This window comes from Triticum aestivum, chromosome 1B, assembly GCF_018294505.1.
Source record: "Triticum aestivum cultivar Chinese Spring chromosome 1B, IWGSC CS RefSeq v2.1, whole genome shotgun sequence".
NCBI classification, from domain to species: Eukaryota; Viridiplantae; Streptophyta; class Magnoliopsida; order Poales; family Poaceae; genus Triticum; species Triticum aestivum.
In genome coordinates, this window is record NC_057795.1 from 565,998,549 (window position 1) to 566,021,483 (window position 22,935).

Genomic DNA, 22,935 nt, shown 5'->3' on the forward strand with positions numbered 1-22,935 from the left:
GAAGGAGTTTGGATGAAGGAGTTCATATCCGATCTAGGTGTCATACCTAGTGCATCGGGTCCAATGAAAATCTTTTGTGAAAATACTGGTGCAATTGCCTTGGCAAAGGAATCCAGATTTCACAAGAGAACCAAGCACATCAAGAGACGCTTCATTTCCATCTGTCATCAAGTGTCGGAAGGGGATATAGAGATTTGCAAGATACACACGGATCTGAATGTTGTAGACCCATTGACTAAGCCTCTTCCACGAGCAAAACATGATCATCACCAAAGCTCCATGGGTGTTAGAATCATTACTATGTGATCTAGATTATTGACTCTAGTGCAAGTGGGAGACTGAAGGAAATATGCCCTAGAGGCAATAATAAAGTTATTATTTATTTCCTTAATTCATGATAAATGTTTATTATTCATGCTAGAATGGTATTAACCGGAAACTTAGTACATGTGTGAATACATAGACAAAACCTATAGTCCCTAGTATGCCTCTACTTAACTAGCTCGTTAATCAAAGATGGTTATGTTTCCTAACCATAGACATGTGTTGTCATTTGATGAATGGGATCACATCATTAGGAGAATGATGTGATGGACATGACCCATCCGTTAGCTTAGCATTATGATCGTGTCAGTTTCATTGCTACTGCTTTCTTCATGACTTATACAAGTTCCTCAGACTATGAGATTATGCAACTCCCGAATACCAGAGGAACACTTTGTGTGCTACCAAACGTCACAACATAAATGGGTGATTATAAAGGTGCTCTACAGGTGTCTCCAAAGGTGTTTTTTGGGTTGGCATAGATCGAGATTAGGATTTGTCACTCCGTGTTTCGGAAAGGTATCTCTGGGCCCTCTCGGTAATACTCATCACTATAAGCCTTGCAAGCATTGTGACTAATGAGTTAGTTGCAGGATGAAGTACTACGAAACGAGTAAAGTGACTTTCCGGTAACGAGATTGAACTAGGTATTGAGATACCGACGATCGAATCTCGGACAAGTAACATACCGATGACAAAGGAAACAACGTATGTTGTTATGCGGTTTGACCGATAAAGATATTCATAGAATATGTAGAAACCAATATGAGCATCCAGGTTCCGCTATTGGTTATTGACCGGAGACGTGTCTCGGTCATGTCTACATGGTTCTCGAACACGTAGGGTCCGCACGCTTAACATTCGATGACGATTGGTATTGTGAGTTTATGTGTTTTGATGTAGAGAAGACTGTACGGAGTCCCGGATGTGATCACGGACATGACGAGGAGTCTCGAAATGGTCGAGACATAAAGATTGATATATTGGACGACTATATTCGGACACCGTAGAAGTTTCGGATAAAACCGGAGTGCCGGAAGGGTTATCGGAACCACCGGAGAAGTAATGGCCTTATTGGGCCTAGGGGGAGAGAGAGGGACTGCCAAGGGATGGTCGCACGCCCCTCCATCGGCCTAGTCCGAATTGGACTAGGGGGAGGGGCGGCGCCCCTCCTTCCTTCTCTTTCCCCCCTCCTTCCTTCTTCTCCTAGTAGGACTAGGAAAAGCGGGAGTCCTGCTCTTACTAGGAGGAGGATTCCTCCCCCTTGGCGTGGCTATGAGGGCCGGCCGGCCTCCCCTCTCCTCCTTTATATACGGGGGAGGGGGCACCCCGAAGACACACAAGTTGATTGTTTAGCCGTGTGCGATGCCCCCCTCCACAGTTACACACCTCGGTCATATCGCCGTAGTGCTTAGGCGAAGCCCTGAGCCGGTAACTTCATCCTCACCGTCACCACGCCGTCGTACTGACGAAACTCTCCCTCGATCTCAGTTGGATCTAGAGTTCGCGGGACATCACCGAGCTGAACGTGTGCAGATCGTGGAGGTGCGGTACCTTCGGTGCTAGGATCGTTCGGATCGTGAAGGCGTATGACTACATCAACCGCGTTGTCATAACGCTTCCACTTTCGGTCTACGAGAGTACGTAGACAACACTCTCCCCTCTCGTTGCTATGCATCACCTAGTGATAGATGTTGCGTGATCGTACGATTTTTTTTGAAATTACCGCATTCCCCAACATGAAGATCGCTAAGAGGAAGCGTTACAAGAACGCGGTTGGTGGAGTCGTACTCGCGGCGATTCAAATCGCGAAAGATCCGATCCAAGCGCCAAACGGACGGTGCCTCCGCGTTCAACACACTACAGCCCGGGGACATCTCCTCCTTCTTGATAGCAAGGAGGAAGGAGAGGTTGAGGGAGAACTCTGGCAGCACGACAGTGTGGTGGTGGTGGAGCTCGTGGTTCTCTGACAGAGCTTCACTAAGCGCTACTGTGGAGGAGGAGGAGGTGTAGGAGGGAGCGGGGCTGCACTAGGGGAAGGGTTGTTTCATCCCTCTCTCTCCCTCACTATATATAGGGGAAGGGGAGGAGGAGGCACCCTAGGGTTTCCCTAGGGGAGGGGCGGCGGCCACAGGGGAAACCCTAGATGAGTTTGGGCGCCCCCACCCCTAGGAAACTTGGCCCCCAAGCCGGGAGGGGCGGCTGCCCTAGGGGAGGTGCCCCCACCTCTCCAGGTTACATGAGATGGGGTGGTAGGGGCGCACAGCCCCTTAGTGGGCTGGTGTGCCCCCTCCCCTTGGCCCATAAGGCCCCCAAACGCTTGCCGGGGCCTCCAAAACTCGTTTCGTCACACTGGTCGTCACCCGGTACCCCCGGAACAATTCCGGACTCTAATACCCTTGTCCAATATATGGATCTTCACCTCTGGACCATTCCGGAGTTTCTTGTCACGTCCGGGATCTCATTCGGGACTCCGAACAACTTTCGGTAACCACATACTATTCCCATTACAACACTAGCGTCACCGAACCTTAAGTGTGTAGACCCTACGTGTTTGGGAACCATGCAGACAAGACCGAGATACCTCTCCGGCCAAGAACCAATAGCGGGATCTGGATACCCATATTGGCTCCCACATGTTCCACGATGATCTCATTGGATGAACCACGATGTCGGGGATTCAATCAATCCCGTATACAATTCCTTTTGTCCATTAGTATGTTACTTGCCCGAGATTCGATTGTCGGTATCCCCGTACCTCGTTCAATCTCGTTGCCGGCAAGACTCTTTACTCGTTCCGTAACGCATGATCCCATGGCTAACTACTTAGTCACATTGAGCTCATTATGATGATGCATTACCAAGTGGGCCCAGAGATACCTCTCCGTCATATGGAGTGACAAATCCCGGTCTCGATTCATGCCAACCCAACAGACACTTTCAGAGATACCTGTAGTGCACCTTTATGGTCACCCAGTTATGTTGTGACGTTTGATACACCCAAAGCATTCCTATGGTATCCGGGAGTTGCACAATCTCATGGTCTAAGGAAAGATAGTTGACATTAGAAAAGCTCTAGCAAACGAACTACACGATCTTGTGCTATGCTTAGGATTGGGTCTTGTCCATCACATCATTCTCCTAATGATGTGATCTCGATATTAATGACATCCAATATCCATGGCCAGGAAACCATAACCATCTATTGATCAACGAGGTAGTCAACTAGAGGATCACGAGGGACATGTTGTGGTCTATGTATTCACACATGTATTATGGTTTCCGGTTAATACAATTATAGCATGAACAATAGACAATTTTCATGAACAAGGAATATAATAATAACTATTTTCACATCGCCCTTTGTGTGCGCAGGCTCCGGCTGCGAGCAATTGATCCATCGAGGTCGTGGCCCATCTTCCTCTCCCTACCACGACACGCAGGGCATCTTCAGGGCTTCCACTTCCTGGACTTTGGGGGACGACACGACTTCTAAGTTCTGGCTTGACCATTGGATCGATGGCCTTTCCATTCGTGAGATCGCTCCCATCCTATTTTTCCTTATGCCTCGTCAACACCTCAACCGTCGCCTAGTCTATGATGAGCTCCATTTGCGCTCTTGGATCTAGGACATCCATGGCGCTCTCGGCGTGGTGGCCACTATCGAGTACATCTCTTTCTCGCAGCGCCTACACCATGTCAACCTGTTTGTTCGAGCCAGACTGCTAGCTATGGTGTTGGACTGACAACAGGGTATATTCCGCGAGCTCTTGCTACATGGCCATGTTCCATGTATCTATCCCTGGCCCGCACTAGCACCTAACCTGGAAGGGCTAGGCCCCGACAAGCGTCAAGTTCTTCCTATGGCTTCCGCGCCTTGATAGATGCTGGACTGCAGATCATCTCAGAAATCTTGGCCTTCTGCACCCTTCTAGTTGCATGCTTTGTGATCAAGAGGCTGAAACGATCCGCCATCTCCTTGTGGGTTGCGTCTTCTCTAGGCAAGCTTGGTACCATGTGATTTCATTGTGCCGCTTCACTGCCATGCCACCGGATGGGACAACAACGCTCTTCGATTGGTGGGTTGCGGCATCGGCATCCTGCCCTCCCAGCTTGCGCAAAGGATTTGACTCCATTGTTCCTCTCTGTGTCTGGATGATTTGGTAACATCGGATTGGTTGCATCTTCGATGGCAAGCAGGCATCTATCCCCAGCCTAGTGACATCCATCCAGGGCGAAGCACGAGCATGGACTAATCCAGGAACCAAAGGGCCACCACGAAAACAACATGGTTGAGTAACCTTGACTCAACAACCAATGTCAGATTCTTTCAGTTGGTGTGTAAACACAGAAATCTTTTGGTACTTTGGCATACGTATCTAAACATTAGTCAGATGATCTGGCCAGAATAGACATCATATTTTGTTGGATTAAATTGCACCGAAGTCGCCTATTTCAGTATTCAATCTGGTCATTCTGGTTTCATTCTGAATGGGATTCAACCAAAATTTGAATTTTGTTTGAACCTAGCCGATATTGAAGGGTCGTCACCGCCTTCTTTGAGACTAAAAGTCGTCGCCTTTTTCACCGGAACATAAAGTTCATTGTAATGGGTGAAATCTCGGTGAAAAATGTCGAGCCTTCGAAATTATTAGCCTCAAGTTCATGAGACAATTATAATTCACGAGTAGCGTACTTGGCAACCGTGTGTGAGACCTCGGTGATCATGAGTTTAATCGGATCAAACGAACTAAGCACGGATTCATTCACGAATGATATGATTCAGCACTTAGAAACGAAGTCCAACACAAACTTCACATGTCCAAGACTAAGATACGTTTGGAATATGTGGACATGGCAAACATGCATGCATGTGCCAAGGACCTGCCAAACAGCCAAAGGATCAAGAAGCGTTAATGTCGTGGGCGCTCAGGCTCAGCCGAAGAGCATCTGGGCGTGCGGGGTGAGGTCCTTGTGCACCTCCTTGATGGTGCCCTCGGCGACGCCGGTGGCGACAGACACGTCCTTGGCGGACCTGCCTGCGCCGGCACGCTGCACGACCATGTAGATGATGGCGGCGGCGACAGAGTCCGGGTTGCGGCGCACGTCGAGGCCTTCCTCGACCCTCCGCACGGCGTCCTGCGCGTTACGCACCTCCTGGTTGCCCAGGCCGAGCCGGGAGCAGAAGCGGCGCAGGTAGTCGGAGGCGCTGACGACGCCGATGTCCATCACCTGGCCGTCTTCCTCCCCGAGGAGCTTCTTGATGTGCGTCGCCATCTTGCCGACGTCCTTCTTGGCAGCCACGCCCCCGGCGGTGACGGAGGCGAGCTGCTTGTACGTGCGCGGCATGCCGAGGTTGCGGCAGGCGGCGTAGACGGAGTCCCGCTTCCGGCCGCGCGGGCAGCCCTTGGCCTCGTCCAGCTTCTTGAACGTCTCCTTGGCCAGGTCGCGGATGGTGGCCACGAGGCCGAGCCGGTCGGCCATGTCGGCGATGCCGCGGAAGCCGTCGACGAGGGTCTTGTCTGAGGCCGCCTCCGCGTCCGGCACCGACATCCTTGGAGGGGCGTTGGCCGCCACGCCGGTGGCGGAGGACTTTTTGGGCTTGTTGTAGGAGTCGATGACGGTGGAGAGCTTGGCGGCGAGGAAGGGGTCGCCGGAGGTGCCGACGCGGCTGGGGTCGCGGTCCTCGCCGCCGCCGTCGTCGGCGAAGTTGCGCCACTCTGAACCCTCGTCGATGTAGTGCGCGTCGAGGACGAGCGCGCACTCGGTGCAGATGGTGTCGCCGGTGGCGTGGTCGAGGACAACCTCCGTCGCGCGGTGGCGCTCCGGGCAGTAGATGCGCTCGTCCGCCGCAGAGCAGGTGCTGGTGTACATGGCTGCTGCCGCCGCCGCCGCCGTGTGCGCAGTTTTGGGATGGTTGTGGCGACGGAGCTGAGGAAAAGGGTCTGAGGAGGTTGGATTGGGGGCTTTGGGCTGATATTTATAGACGCATAGGTCGGTTCGTAAGGCTAGTTTGGAGCTGGGCACGAGTTCGACTCGGTTTTGCACGGCGGCGATTCTTTTGCGAGAAGTTTTTACAGTCATGCATTTTATTTCGTTTTCTTTTTTGAGAAATATGCATTTTATTTCGTGTACAACACAAACTACTACTCACTGTCCCCATAAAAATCATTGTCCTCCTGGTACCCGTGGAAGTCCGGCCTTTGTAAACACGCCGACACCACCCACAGTCGGTTTCGGCTCCACAAAAATTGTAAACACGAGTCCACAGTCGGCTTCGGTCGAGAGACTTTTCTTTTTCTAAATAAAGAGCGAGGGTTCTCGCTCGATCCTTCTCCAGCGCCGCCGCCGACGGAGCACTTCCGTCGCCGCCGGACCAAATCAAAGCTTCGCATCGTCCCCTCCACCGGACTGCGCGTGCAGTGAAGATCTTGACCCCCTTCTCCCGCCTCCCCGGTTCGATTTCTAGTAGATCTGCTTCCAACTCCTCCTGGAAGAAAAGGCAAAAATTTTCTTCTGCAGAATCGATCCCAGCTGACCCCGTCCTATCCAATTGACACGCAGGTGTTTGTATTTTCGGTGGCAGCAAAGCGATTTTGGGGGCAAAGATGGCAGGCAACAAGAGGAGGAAGGTTGTGGCCGCGTCGCTTGCTCCACCGTTAGCGGAGTCGCTGCTGCTGCCGCCGGATGAACTGATGACGGAGGTGTTCCTGCGGCTGCCCGTCAAATCCATCCTCCGCTTCCGGGCCGTCTGCCGCTCCTGGGCCGCGCTGCTCTCCTCCGACGAGTTCTGCCGAGCCAGCACCGCCACCAAAGCTGCTATTCATCTCGCCGGCCGCGAGCTTCGACTCCACGGGGATTTACTCGTGCGTGGCCTACTGTTCCATCAGGTGATGGCCTACTGTTCAGTCTCCGCGACGTGCGTGGTGACCATGTGGACATGACGCCTGCGCCGTGCCGCGGCCTCACCCTCTTGCATGACGCCGTGGAGCCAGCCTACTATGTTTTCAATGCCACCACACGGGCCATCACCCGGCTGCCGCCTTGCCAAGACTCCTTCATGGCCACTGCTGGTCTCGGATTCGATTCCAAGACGAGAGAGTACAAGGTAGTGAGGTTGTTTTTCGAGAAACACTTCGGGGTTGATAATATCAAGTGCGAGGTGTATGTCCTTGGTGGCGAGCATGGGGATTGCTGGATGCCGGCTGCCGGAGGTGTGCCCTTTAGGTTCCGCAAGTTTGCCGCTGCTGCGATAATCGCAACACAGAGTGAAGCTAAGCTGATGCCAGTGTTCGCAGACGGATTTCTGCATTGGGTTATAGACTCGTCTCTTTTCCTCACAAAGCCAAGAACTGCCGTCTTATCGTTCTCTGTCGCAGATGAGACCTTTAGATGGTTCAGGTCACCGCCGGTTGAGGAGGCATCAGGAGGGCAGTTGGTGGAGATTGCTGGGCACATGTGTATGATCCGGCCACCAATCTTTGAGGTTCCAGGAGTGCACCTGGTGGAGCTTGATGACCACTTGTGTATGGTCCGGGACCTCCGTCCTGATACTAGGATTATGGAGATTTGGGGAATGCAGGACTGTAACTCTGGTGATTGGACGTTGGCACATCGCATTGATTTGTTACAACATGTTCAAAGAGGTTTGATGGAGCCGCAAATTATTAGAGTCATTGGTTCTGTTGGCAATTGTGGATCAAGGAACAAGGTGATCTTGGCTACATCCAAACGCAAGGTGATCACCTATACCCAGTATCTGGAACTCTGGAAACCGTTCTTGCAATCAGAGAAACTCATTCATCTTACGAAACTGAGCAATCTGCTCCTAGAGTCAGCTTATTTAAAGAGAATCTTGCTCCGGTGCACAGAACAAATGAAGAGATAGCCTTGTGTTCTCCCCTGGCCAAGGCACTAAGGAGATCCTACTCCGACTACCGGGTAATTTTGCCGTGCAGTTCAAGCTGGTCAGCAAGCAGTGGCTTACATTGATCGAGAGTCGAAGCTTCATGCGCTCTTACTATGAGCATAACAACATAGATGGGAGGCCCAAAATCATGCTTGTGGGTAAGGGTGCCAGAGGTCTGGGTTTCAGTTTTGCTCCCATGGGCAAATTGCTTCGAGAGGCTCCTAGTCAAGGAACATGGCTTGACACAAAGGTGGTTTGCTCCAAGCCTTGTCATGGCATGAACCTGTTAAGTACTGAGAGTGAGGACTATCTCTACAACCCTTGCACAGGTTACTGCAGTAGCTACCACACTCGAGGGAGGTTCGCCTATGTGCCCAACCATATACTCTCGATGATGCACGACAGTGTCCGTACACCAGAAGATCATGCTTTTGGTGTTGGCAACAGGAATGCTGGCCTGGGGTTCAATCTTCTTACACAGGAGCATGTCATTGTTCAAATCTTATATCACTTGAAGGACTTCGAATCTCGTCAATATTTATTGACATTCTCAGTAATTGCCCCTGGTTCGGTGCAAGACCACTTTGAGCGGCCTCTTCCTTTAAATGACATGCCACCAACCTATCTCTCAGGAGTACTATATTGGATGAGTGAACCAAGGTTAGGACAGAGTTATGAGAGGGCCATTGTGTCGTATAACATTGCGACTAGGATGTTTGGTGTCATCCCTTGCCCCTCAAGCATCGCAATGTGGAACAGCACAAGTCCATCCCAAGCATTTGTGGTAGAGCTTGAGGGGATATTATGTGCTGTTCATGCAGATCCAGTTGCAGATGAGTTAGATATTTGGAAGCTGGAACATGGTCGATGGGATAGAGCATGTAGAATATATTTAGAAGACTGCTCAGGCTATTCCCTTGGGGCAAATGTTGTGGTTCCCCTGGCCGTTGACCCCAAGGATGGGAGAATCATGCTGAACACAGGGAGGAAATTGGGTCTTTATGATCCTACGAAGCAATCGGTTGAGAACTTGTATGATCTTGATGAGGTCTTGCGTGTCACAAGTTCAGAGCAGTCTCCACGCGTTGGAGTGTATGAAGACGTCCAAATGACCAAATGCGGACATTATGTCGAAAAGTTCTGTTTGCCGAAGTCACCTTTGGAGCAGCCCACGTTTTTCGATGAGCCTTCACCTAAATTATCTGGGAAGCGATTTACGTGCTCCAATGGCGTTCAACCTTTGGAGGGGAGAACTCCTCTGGACAGTAAAGTTATGCCTCTGGTCCCAATGTTATACGAGGAGAGCTTGGCAAGGTTTCCCCGTGTTTGCAAAACAAGGTGGTTAAGCTGATGTGTTACCAAAAGTTAAAAGTCCAGCAGTTTGGTAGCACCGTGTGTTTTCCAACATGTGTCAGTTACTCAATATAGGTGGTGGAAACGGCAATTGTACTCCTATTATAGTTTTGTTTTAATATTTCTTGTTTAGTTATTTATCCCTTTGTATAATTGTCTGTTGTGAAAGCGTACATACTGATGTTTTTTGCAATGTTACGTACTCTTTGTGTTCAAAGATTTACTTTTGCTATGTAAGTGTATTATTGTTTTCCTTGTTAGATCTGGTTGCCAATGGCAGGACATATGTATACTTGAGTTGAGCTCTGGGATGTGTAGCCAATTCCATTCTTCCAACTGCATTTCTGATGCTATGGTGGCATGCACTACTAGAAAAATGCTTATAGATAGAAGTTTACTAGTACCGTGTTTTTGTGATCCCATGCTACTAGTATTTACCGGTAGCGCTGGGTAGAAAACACGCTACTACTAACATATAACAGCAGCGTTTGTTTGCTTGGGCCACGCTACTGTTACATGGGCCGTAGGGCAGAAACAATAGCCCACTTAGCTATAGCGTTTGTTCTGAAAGGGCGCTACAGCTGGTGGGCTTAGCAGTAGCGCGGTGCTCTAACCAGCGCTACTACTATAGCTAAAGAAAATCAGCCCGAGCGCCCCCGCACCCCCTCACTCTCACAATCGATCCCCTCCGCCCGACGCCGCCGCCGCGGTTAGGGTTCGTCCCCGGCCGCCTCACCCCCGTCGACGGTGCCGTGCACCGCCACCATGCGCGGTCGCCTCTCGCCTCCTCCGACGCTCCAGCCCCGTAAGTCCCCCTCTCGATCTCCTCCTCCCTGCGCGCGCCACACTAGCTAGGCTCCAATCGATTTGCCGCGGCGGCTCGCCATGTTTTGTGATTTAGGGATTGCACGGTGGCTCCGCGCTTCGATGCATGGCTCCAATCGATTTGCCGCTGCGGCTGCCACTCCCCTTGCTGCCCCTACGCGGCGCTCCGCCCTCTCTGTTAATTAGTATCACATATGGATTAATAGGATTAGTATCACATATGGATTAATAGGATTAGTATCACATATGCATCTCTAGATCCTACTTTTAATTAGTATCACATAGGGGAGTGAGTAGAGAGAGGTGTTAGGTGAGAGAAGTAGAGGATTTTGTTGCTCACCGAAACTTAGGAGAGAGTAGAGAGAAGTAGCTAGAGAAGTAGAGGCTTTTAGCACATATAATTGAAACTTGGGTTTCAATTATTGGATGCTGCCCCTGGAGGAGTGGTGGCGGCGGCGGTGCCTAGTGTTCTAGGGTTTAGAGAGGGGGCGTCCATGTCGTGCCTTTTCCGGAGAGGAGCCACGGGCGGCGTCGGTTGCCGTGTGCCCTTTCGTGAACGCCTCCACGCGCTCAAGTTTGTCGATGGTGGTCGTAGGATCGGCTCCCCTTCTGAAATGGTGCCATGGGAGCTTTCGAGATATGCTCCTAGAGCCCTGGTGTCGTCTAGCTTGATCTGATATAACGACAACGGTTGAGGGTTCACCATAGTGCTTGACTGTAGAATCGTGAGCATTTTTTTAGCTCTGATATGACAGCAACGTTTGAGGGTTTCAATTCTTGGCTACTGCCACTAGCTTCTTTGTTGGACTGAACTTTATGTTTACTTTTCAGTTGTTATTTTGCTTGCCATGTGAACTCTAGCTATGAAAACTTTATGTTTACTTTTTGGATCGTTAATCCTTTAATCATATTGCTTTAGGGAAATGGCGCCACCACCACCACCACCACCATGTCGACGGTGCAAGTCAAGGTGCGCCAGCAGCCTTGCAACTGGCACGCTGTTTGGCATCTATTTCGAGTCTAGTTTTCTTCATGCGACGGTAATAAATTATATGAAACTAGTAACTACTATTTTGTTTTTAGTGTTATTGGCATTAATGCATTGTGTATATATCATTTTGCTTTTTGTATACAGATCGTCCCATGCAATGTGAGGTCAGAATTCAACAATCTGACTGGAGACTCTGTGACCTTTGAGGCTCCTGGGGGCCCCTACACTATGGAGATCGAGAAAGGACGAAAGATGATGCGGGTGGGAGGAGATGGATGGGTTCGTTTCATCGACAACATGCGTATCACCGGTGGTGAGTTGATCAGCTTCTCCTTCAGAGCTGAAAGACCCAAGCTGGTCGTGATTTATGTCAACAAAGCAGAAGATTATGAGGATGATGAGAATGATGAGGATGATGACGACCCACTCGGTGATGCCATCGTAGCTCAAAGAATGAAGTTGAGCGAGGAGGAGGTGTGCAACCTATGGGACATCGTTCCACCACGTGCTGACCTCATCAGGGTGCCATTCGTGACCCGCCTGACAAGTACCATGTTTGATCGGCATATCATGGTATGTTGCATTTACTGTAGTTTTTAGAGTAATTTGATGATATGCTTTATTGTTATACTTAGTGTAGAGTCCGATGATATATATGCTTAGTGAGTCTTATATGCTTTCTTGTTATACTTTAGTGTAGAGTCCGATGATATATATGCTTAGTGAATCTTATATGCTTAGTGAATCTATGCTTAGTGAATCTTATATGCTTTATTGTTATACTTAGTGTAGAGTCCGATGATATATATGCTTAGTGAATCTTATATGCTTTATTATTATACTTAGTGTAGAGTCCGATGATATATATGCTTAGTGAATCTTATATGCTTAGTGAATCTTATATGCTTTATTGTTATACTTAATATAGAGTCCGATGATATATATACTTAGTGTAGAGTCTGATGATATATATGCTTCGTGTAGAATGTGTGAGGCTACTTATTAATTGATATGTTTTTCTTATTCAAAAATTACCAAAGAGCCTATCTGAGAGTTGTGGTATCAAGCCTGATGAAGAAGGCTCTGCTGGAATACGCCTTACCGCAAGGGGCTCCGTCACCACTTGTGCGTACGGCGTGGACATGGACGGTCGCACACACTTCAACTCGATTGGGTAGAAGAGCTTCCTCGTCGGCAAGAATCTTCATGTTGGACAGGCAATCCTAATTACTATCGGGAACACCCACCGCCCAGGCTTGAGGATGATGGTCGTCATCGACATCATCTAGAACTTCATATGCATGCGTGTGGCTGTTGAACCATATATATGCTAGTATGACTACCTAGTAGACTTATCAACTATGATCTATCCATGCATTGTTGACTACTATATGAGTTTGTGAGATTGTGTGCTTATATTAAATGTGGTATTGTCGTTAATGTTTGTGAGATGGTTCTGTGAACTTAGTTTATTTACACTGAACTTGTCTTGATTTCCATGAATATTGCACCTGACTGCTTTTTTTATTTTTTATTTCTATTTGCCTAGTTGTAGCGTTGGGAGAAAATAGGGCGCTACTACTACGTGATGATAGTAGCAGCGCTGGTGGAGGAAGCAACGCTACTAATAAGTATTTTAATTGCAGCGCTTGTTTAGAAATGCGCAACTGTTAAATAATAGCTGTTGCACCCTAGCAGAAGCGCGGGTGCCCGCGCTACTGGTATGTAAAAAACCAGCGCCACTAGTAAGCTTTTCTTTAGTAGTGATGGCTGATTACGTCAAGAATAGAATTTTAGAAATATATACATCTCGTGGGGAGTGTCAAATGTATTCCCTTTGTAAAGAAATATAAAAGCGTTTAGATCACTATTTTAGTGATCTAAATGTTCTTATATTTCTTTACAGAGAGAGTAAGAATTATTACAAATGGTAATCTTGTATTGTATTAAAAAAACTAATTGAACAATGTTGGCAAGTGGCAAACCAGCACGAGCATGCCCCGCTATTTTTTAATTTCATTTTCATCGCCTAAATTTATGTTTTTGTCATTTATGTAATTTAATATTTCAGAAAAATGTGACTTAAAAATGATCAAAAAAGAATATTCGTGCATTTCAAAAGATGTTCGGATATAAAAAAGTTCATAATTTGAAACAAATGTTTGGAAATAAAAAAATGTTCACGATTTTGAAAAATATTTAGGAATTTAAAAAATTGTTACCGATTTTCAAACAACTTTTGCTGATAGAAATTTATTTAAACAAATTTGAAATTGTTCACATATTTATTAAGAAATATGTGTCCAATAAAAAATGATCGGGAATTTACAAAGTTATTCCCCAATTTTGACAAAATGTAGGTTATTTCAAAACAATGTTAATGAGGTAAAAAAATTACAAATTTGATAAAGAATCGGCTATTTATAAAATGTTTGTGAATTTGAAAATTTATTTTGATTTCATGAAAGTATACATGTATTTAAAAAATATTCATGATTTAAAAGGAATACATTTTGTAAAATGCTCACGAATGTGAAAATATGTTGAAAAAATGAAAAAGGAAATTAAAAATAGAAAGAATAGAAAATTAAAAATAAAAATAATAGAAAGCAGGTATTAGTAATCAAAAAAGTGAAACGACAATGAAATGAAAGGAGATAGAAAAGAATGAAAACAACAAAAAAATTGATAAGAGAAAAGATCGGTCTGGATCCTTCCTATAACCGAAAAATAGCTAGTTGGGCCGGCCTAATGTGTACATAGCGGGAAATGAGGGGGTATGCGCTAGGTCGGTATTTGGCTGATAGGACCGGCCTGCCTAAGGCCCTTGTAGGATATGGGCTTTAATGCCTTATTTTCTTACTCTTTGGTGGCTCTGTCAAGTTAAACAAATAAACATTCACCTAATAGGATATAAGCTCTCACAGCAGGACTTTGTGCTCACGGTGGTCACCTTGTGGGCAGTTTGGAGTGAGACAGAAGGCGATCTATGAGGACGTTTTCCAGAGTCCACAAGCCACTAACCAATTTATTCAAGCTTATCTGGCAGACTTGAAAGTCCTCGAGGAACCAAGGAGGGAAGGTCCGGGGCGATCTCTACCTCGCCCGTGCCAATGGATCAAGCCTCCGGATATGTCTTTCAAAATAAACGTCGATGCAGTAGTGGCGCAAAACAGAGGACGAGGAGTAGCGGCAGCTATCTGTCGAGATCACAACGGCGTTTTTCAGGAAGCTTCGGCCATTGTTATCAAAGGAGTTCACGACCCTCCGACTCTTGAAGCTTTATCAATCTGTGAAGCTCTTGCCCTTGTTGCGGATCTAAACTTGCAGAGATTACATGTGGCATCGGACTGTAAGGTAGTGGTGGATGATATCAAGAATAGAAACCCGGCAAGTTATGGAGCAATTCTACATAAAATAATAGAGCATAGTTCTTTTGAGGCTTGTAGTTTTATTCATGAATTTAGGAGCTTGAATTTCGAGGCTCACAGACTAGCGAGGCATGTTTTAAAGTTGGGGGTTGGCCGCCATGTTTGGTTAGGCAACCCTGGTAATCTTTCTTTTGTGGATGTAAACATTGATCACAATTAATAAAGGGCCTTGCAGACTGTCTCAAAAAAAAAACTAAAAAAACACTGGGCTCCATAATTACACACATATAGCAGTATACAGGGTCGGGCCGCCACGTCTGGATGGCCCGTAGGCCGCCGCCCTTCCTGCCCGGGCCCAGGGCCGGCTAGCCGAGAAGACCAAGATACAGCAGGATTGCAACTTGCAAGGACTTTCGGGCAGGTTCCTTTACAACACACGCGCACCCCCCCCGGAAAATAGGATCGCACGAGGCGATCTAGGCAGGCGACAAGGCTCCCTTGCGCGCCGCCGGTGGCGCCACCGGTTCCCTCTCTCTTCGTCGGCCACTCCGGCGGCGGGAGGGAGGGGGAACCTCGGGTCTGTTCACTTGGTGCGTGTGTGGTAGGGTTAGGGTTGAGGGAGATGCTGCCGAGGCTGTTGCGGTGGTGTCGCGTCGGAATAAGTTTCTCCGGGCTCCGTTCGCGGTCAGGCGAGGCTTTTGCCTTCGTCTAGGAGCCAACGGGGTGGGGATCCCCGGGTCTCATTGAGGTCGCGGGCTATGATGGATGGAGGTCCATTGGCACTGGTCGTTTGGGTCCTCAGATGGGCGATGGATGCAGGGAGACGAAGACCCTTCGTCTTCCTTGTTGGTATGATTTGCTACTGCTGTTCTTCTTCTTTCTCTGCGCCCATGCTGGTGGAAGATCCTTCTTTGTCCGGGCGGAAGGCCCGGCCGCGGTGCTGGACCGGTCGGATGACTCGAGTTCTCTTCCTTCCGGAAGGGACACTTTTCACGGTACTCAAAGCCAAAGATGGCGACGGCTGTTGCAGGTGTGTTGGATTGATGTTCATGCCCTTTCAGCACTGATGTCAAGAAAGAAGGAAGCAGCATGGCGGCAATTGTACCGTGGTCGAAGATGATGACCTGCTTGCGCCTGGTTGCAGATCCTTCTGCTGCAGGGGTCTTCTCTTAATATCCAAGGATGATGATACGGGGCTCCGGAGATCTTCTTACGATTAGGGTTGTCTTAGGGTACTCTAGGTGTTCATGGTCGTTTGTATTTGCGTTTCAGTGTGCTTGTAAGGGTCATCTACTTTGTACTGTTTTGTGATTTGAATGAAAAAAGTTGTAAAAAAAAACTTGCAAGGACTTTCCGCGGACGTACGAAACCGAGTCGAACTCGTGCTCAGCTCCAAATCACCCACGAACTGACCTACGCGTCCATAAATATAGCAGCCCAAGGTCCCAAATCCAACCTTCTCAGACCCTTTTCCCCAGCTCCGTTGCCACAATCATCCAAAACTGCGCACACGGCGGCGGCGGCGGCAGCAGCAGCCATGTACACCAGCACCTGCTCCGCGGCCGACGAGCGCATGTACTGCCCGGAGTGCCGCCGCGCGACGGAGGTTGTCCTGGACCACGGCACCGGCGACACCATCTGCACCGAGTGCGCGCTCGTCCTCGACGCGCACTACATCGACGAGGGTTCCGAGTGGCGTAACTTCGCCGACGACGGCGGCGGCGAGGACCGCGACCCCAGCCGCGTCGGAGCCTCCGGCGACCCCTTCCTCGCCGCCAAGCTCTCCACCGCCATCGACTACACCAACAGGCCCAAGAAGTCCTCCACCACCGGCGTGGCGGCCAACGCCCCTCCGAGGATGTCGGTGCCGGACGCGGAGGCGGCCTCCGACAAGACCCTCGTCGACGGTTTCCGCGGCATCTCCGACATGGCCGACCGACTCGGCCTCGTGGCCACCATCCGCGACCTGGCCAAGGAGACGTTCAAGAAGCTGGACGAGGCCAAGGGGTGCCCGCGCGGCCGGAAGCGGGACTCCGTCTACGCCGCCTGCCTCTACATCGCCTGCCGCAACCTCGGCATGCCGCGCACGTACAAGGAGCTCGCCTCCGTCACCGCCGGGGGCGTCGCTGCCAAGAAGGACGTCGGCAAGATGACGACGCACATCAAGAAGCTCCTCGGGGAGGAGGACGGCCAGGTGATGGACATCGGCGTCGTGAGCGCCTCCGACTACCTGCGCCGCTTCTGCTCCCGGCTCGGCCTGGGCAACCAGGAGGTGCGCGACGCGCAGGAGGCCGTGCGGAGGGTCGAGGAAGGCCTCGACGTGCGCCGCAACCCGGAGTCGGTTGCCGCCGCCATTATCTACATGGTCGTGCAGCGTGCGGGCGCCGGCAGGTCCGTCAAGGATGTGTCCGTCGCCACCGGCGTCGCCGAGGGCACCATCAAGGAGGCGCAGAAGGACCTCACCCCGCACGCCCAGATGCTCTTCGGCTGAGCCGGAGCGCCCACGACATTAACGCTTCTTGATCCTTTGCTGTTTGGCAGGTCCTTGGCACATGCATGCATGTTTGCCATGTCCACAATTACAAACGTGTGCTGTTCTTGGCAACTATCTTAGTCTTGGGCATGTGAAGTTTGTGTTGGACTTCGTTTCTAAGTGCTGAATCATATCATTCGTGAATGAATCCGTGCTTAGTTCGTTTGATCCGATTAAACTCACGAACCGAGGTCTCAAGAACGGTTGCCAAGTACACTACTCTACTCGTGAATTATAATGGTCTCATGAACGTGAGGCTAATAATTTCGAGGACTCAGCATTTTTCGCCGAAAATTCATCACACATTACAATGAGGTGAAAAAGGCGGCGGCAGTCTCAAAGAAGTGGGTGACGCTTCAATACCGGCTAGGTTCAAACAAATTTTGAAATTTGCTTAAATCTCATTGAAATTGAAACCAGAATGGCCAGATTAAAAACTGAAATAGATGATTTCAGAGCATTTTAGCCGACCAAAATCCGTAAACCACAACATGAATAACTTCGGAAACAAAAGTGGCATGGCAATGTGATGTATACCCTTGCCGAATATGGCCATTCGAAAACAAAACTGAAGTAATTGAATTCACACATTACAATGACTAATGTTCAGATATACATATGGGAAAGTACCGAAAGAATCTTTTGGTGTTATACACCAATTGAAAGAATCTGAGAGGAGGACCCTCAAAAATATAAAGAGGGGGTCAAGTACTATGTTTTGTAATCAGCGATAATTAATATGGGCCTGAGGGAGTATTAAAAATGATGATATTCACTACACCAAATAGAGTACATGTCCAATTCAATTATTTCTGAAACATGGTTGCTAAGTACATATAGATGGCAAAGTACCGAAAGAATCTTTTGGTGTTATACACAATTTGAAAGAATCTGTCATGTGTTGTTGAGCTGAGATTACGCAACCATGCTGTTTTCGTGGCGGAAGGAGGGATCCTCGAAAATATAAAGAGAGGGTTAAGTACTATGTTTTGTACTAAGTGACAAATATGGACCAGAGGGAGCATTAAAAATGTTGATATTCACTACACCAAATAGAGCACATATCAAATTCAATTATTTCTGAAACATGGTTGCTACAAGTACCGAAAGAATCTTTTGGTGTTATACACCAATTGAAAGAATCTGACATGTGTTGTTTAGTTGAGATTACACAACCATGTTGTTTTCGCAGTGGTAGGAGGGATCCTGAAAAATATAAAGAGGGGGTCAAGTACTATGTTTTGTACTCAGCGACAATTAATATGGACCGAAGGGAGTATTAAAAATGTTGATATTCACTACACCAAACAGAGTGCATGTCCAATTCATTTTTTTTTCCAAAACATGGTTGCTAAGTGCACACATATGGCAAAGTACCGAAAGAAACTTTTGGTGTTATACACTAATTGAAAGAATCTGACTTGTGTTGTTGAGCTGAGATTACGCAACCATGTTGTTTTTGCGGTGGCAGGAGGGATCCTGAAAAACATAAAGAGCAGTCAATTACTATGTTTTGTACTTAGCGAAAATATAAAGAGCAGTCAATTACTATGTTTTGTACTTAGCGACAATTAATATGGACCGGAGGGGGAGTATTAAAAATGATGATATTCACTACACCAAACAGAGTACATGTCCAATTCAATTATTTCTGAAACATCGTTGCTAAGTACACTACTCGTGAATATGCGTGGCCATCCGTACCAAAGCCCGAAGCAGAAAACCTAGGTGTCATGGTTCTAAGCCTGACAGTAATGTAGGGGTGTACTAAGGAGAGGCAAGATCCTAGCTATGGAGTAGTTGTGCACACAGAGGTTTTACGAGTTCAGGCCCTTCTCGGAGGAAGTAACAACCCTACGTCTCGGAGCCCGGAGGCGGTCGACTGGATTATATGTGTGAGAGTTACAGGGGTGCGATCCCTTCTGCCAGTGGAGGGTGGTGGCTTATATAGAGGACGCCAAGACCCCAGCCAGCCCACGTAGCGGAGGGTTAAAGTACATTAAGGCCTGACGTTACTGGTAACGCCTTACATAAAGTGCCATCATGACCATAAAGACTACTTAATTACATACCGTTTCGATACAGAGTAGATCTTGAACTCTTGGTGGTCGAATGAGTCTTCATGGTCGAGTGTCTTCAAGTTTGTCGAGTGTCTTCCAGTGCGTCGAGTGAGATCTCCCTTGATCGACTGGAAGGCGGTTTCTTCTGTAGATGTCCTTGGGGAGGGTACCTGGGACAGGTTCATGACCCTACCCTAAGTACATGAATTCATCATTAGCCCCCGAATGGATCGAGGTTTGAGTGAGGAAGGAGTTGAGAATTCTTCCGACTCTTCTTTCTATGTCGTGAGTATGTCTTGTTCTGGATCAACTGACCGTAGGTGACAGTATCAACTTCTTTTTCAATCGCCTTGGTCCATTCTGGATATAGGTCGAGTGATCTTTCTACACTTGGAGATCTCCGAGCGACGGATCGCAGGAGATCTTCCGTCTGACAAGTTTCTCTGCGGTTAGCGGATTTAGTGGGATCCGAATTTTGGGAAGCGCGCAAAGCGGAGAAGGCCGCGGTACTCAGATGGGATAAGGCAGACATGCCTTGATCCCCGCGCCGCCTTTTTTGCCACGTATCCCTCGTGCGACTGTTTCGGGATTTGACAGGATTGCCCGGGTCCACCAGTCAGCCACTCGGAAGCGACTCCATATAAGGAACCGGGCGGAGGTTTTTGAACAGTACTCCCTCATTTTCCTCTCTCCCGTCTTCAGATTCATCCGCTGCCCTTGCTATCTGTTCGGCGCCGTTGCTCCATACCAGCCTCGTCGGCAACAATGGTGAAGGAGAAGACGGCGCTTTGGAGCGGGCGAAGAAGGCGACGGCGCAGGCGAAGGGGAGAGCCACCAGTCGGGGCGAATCCTCGTCGCGGTCCCGCCTGCCACAAGGTTGGATCCAAGGGGATTGGATCCGCTCGACCATCCCAGAAGGATCTCGATGACCTAGCCAATGAAGGGCTGATCGAGCACGGAGCAGCGAGGCTTCTGGGGATGGAGTGGCAGCCGCAGCCTCAGGAGGGTGAGTGTGTCCTCCTAGCGACTCATGTCGACCGTGGATTTTCTTTGCCACCGCATCTTTTCTTTAGGGGGTTTCTGAACTTCTTCGGGGCTCAGCTCCACCACTTCACACCCAATTATATTGCCTATCTCGCTGCTTTCGTTTCTCTGTGCGAAAACTTCCTGGGTTGCCGGCCGCACTGGGGCCTCTTCAAACACATTTTCACCTGTCGCTCCCAGACGGTGAAAAAGGCTAGCCCGAATGACGAGAGAACCCAGGTTATTCAGATGTGCGGGGGTCTCGGGGTCCAGATGAGAAGTAAGAGTGCTTTTCTGGCTATGACCCTTCCCGAGTCAGTTAGAGGGTGGCAGTCCACCTGGTTCTACTGCCGAGACCAGTCGACACCAGGGCAGTCGACCGGACTGCCTCCCTTCTCCATGAGTCGAGTGAACAAGCCGTCTTCTCTGAAAGTAGTTCCGGAGGAGAAGGCTCAGGTTAAAATGTTGATGGAGCGGGTCGTCCAACTCATTCGCGATGGTGTGACCGGCATGGATCTTCTGGAGGTCTTCCTTCGACGGCGCATCCAGCCACTCCAGTACCGGGCCACCCGATGTGGTTGTACTCTAGTACTGAAGACACCACCCGGGTCCACCCCGAGGAGGTTGACGATGTCACACTGGAGAGGTGGATGACTGCCATCATAGGGAACAAGGACAACCCTCGTCGGGCCTGGAGGATCCCGCCGCTCGACCAATCTTATGAGGCAGACAAGGTATGACCACTTATTTCCGACTGTAATCACATCCCGTCCATTCTGTTTTGCTGTAGATCAGCCGATCGATTTTTGTCTTGTTTGTTTGTCTTTCAGGCTACCACTGAGTTGTATTCGATGCCCAACGGGGCGCAAGCGCAGACTGAGGAGGAGGAGGGAAGTGGAGGTGAAAGTCAAGAGGAGTGGGAATCAAATGGTGACGAGGGTGATGAAGATGCTGGCTCCGATGAGGAGGAAGAGGAGGAGGAAGTTGCGCCTCCCCGTTCTGAAAGAAGGTCCAAGCTTGCTCATGACCCTGCGGTCGAGCGCGGCAAGGGGGCCGCACCTGCTGTGCAATCGACCAAGCGTCCTCAGACGACCTCTCCGGCGCCGACTGAGAAAGCGCCGAAGCAATCTCGAGTGGTGCCGTCGAGGCCGACGAAGGCTTTGCCGAAAATGAAGATGGTGATTCCCACTATTTCTGGGTAATGACATAGCTCGTGTCCTCTTGTTTCTCATGGATTTATTCTTGGTCGATTCGTTAGCTGGTCAACTAATTTCTGAAACTGCAGTGCTGCTACTTCTGATACCTCGGCCAGACCTGATGATCAAGAAATGGAGGATGCCGTCACTTCCAACCCTGGTACGACCTTTGAAGTTTCGTTTTCAGTCGATGGAATCTTCGTTTTTAACTTCGACTCTTTTCTGCAGCTCCATCTAATGTCATCATTGTTCTTCCTAATGATGATGAAGACGAGGAACCACTGAGGCAGAGGAGGAATAGGAGAGCGTCCGCTGGCAAGGTAGCTCAGGTCGTATCGGCGTCTGAGACGTTGGTTGCGGAGGGTGACAGTGTCACTCGGCCTACCGTATCCTTTGCGGTGTCGCTGACGAGTGCTCGCCCTTCATCGCTGAGTGCTGGCCAGCCTTCACTTTTCTCTACCCACCACATCCCTGAAGACCGAGCGAGTGCTGCTAAAGAAGCCATACGCCAGGCGGGGGTTATGATGGAGCAAGTGAAGGCGATCCGAGACGCCAGTCAAGCAGCTTATGACGCCAGTTCAGCCCTTCAGAGCAATGTTCAGGTTGGTCGATCATTGCCTGTTCTGTTAGGATATGTTATCTAGAAACTTTTCTTTCTGAAAATCTTAGTATCTGTTGTACACTCACTGGTGTGTCGAATGAATCTGGATTAGTGGGGGCACGCTGAGTGCACCCACTGGGTGTAGTCCCCAAGGCTATGGTCGACTGCTGGCAGTGGACTATAGTCTTTATGTCTTGAGTTTTTCTTTTTCCTCATTACTGTCTTCACTCGATCTGGTCGAATGGAATCGTATACCGGTGGGGGCACGCTGAGTGCACCCACTGGGTGTAGTCCCCGAGACTATGGTCGACTGCTGGCAGTCGACTATAGTCTGAAGAACGCACACACACCTTTTTTTTGGGTCGACTGATCGACTTTGAGTCTAGCTGATAGAACTAGTGGGGGCACGCTGAGTGCACCCACTGGGTGTAGTCCCCGAGACTACAGTTGAATGTTTAGATTCAGCTGTAGTCTTAGAAATACTACAATTTTTCTCTTAGTCACTCGGAAGTGACCTACCTTTGACGTTTGTCGATTGGTTTTTTGCAGAGATCGTGCGAGCTTTCAGCTCATTATACCGAATTGGAGAACAAGCATATCCAACTCGAACTTGACCTGAAGCTTGTCCAGGAGAACTTCACGAAGGCGAAGGAGGAGGCAAAAGGTATGTTTGGTGAGAATCCTGACGACTGTCCTTGCTTCTTGTCCGTTCCCGAGTCTGATCTTATTGTAATTTTACAGATAAACTG

At 49.0% G+C, this 22,935-nt stretch overlaps 2 protein-coding genes and 1 pseudogene across 2 annotated transcripts; 2 read left to right on the forward strand and 1 right to left on the reverse strand.

The window, feature by feature from the left end:
* Positions 1-3,699: 3,699 nt before the first annotated feature.
* Positions 3,700-6,260, reverse strand: LOC123095486 (transcription initiation factor IIB-like). Its single transcript, XM_044517032.1, has one exon. The coding sequence runs from the start codon at positions 6,196-6,198 to the stop codon at positions 5,260-5,262; it is 939 nt and encodes a 312-aa protein (XP_044372967.1). The 5' UTR covers positions 6,199-6,260; the 3' UTR covers positions 3,700-5,259.
* Positions 6,261-6,642: 382 nt separating this feature from the next.
* LOC123095502 (uncharacterized) lies at positions 6,643-9,711 on the forward strand (annotated as a pseudogene).
* Positions 9,712-16,246: 6,535 nt separating this feature from the next.
* On the forward strand, positions 16,247-18,573 carry LOC123095518 (transcription initiation factor IIB-like). Its single transcript, XM_044517033.1, has one exon. The coding sequence runs from the start codon at positions 16,311-16,313 to the stop codon at positions 17,262-17,264; it is 954 nt and encodes a 317-aa protein (XP_044372968.1). The 5' UTR covers positions 16,247-16,310; the 3' UTR covers positions 17,265-18,573.
* Positions 18,574-22,935: the final 4,362 nt, after the last annotated feature.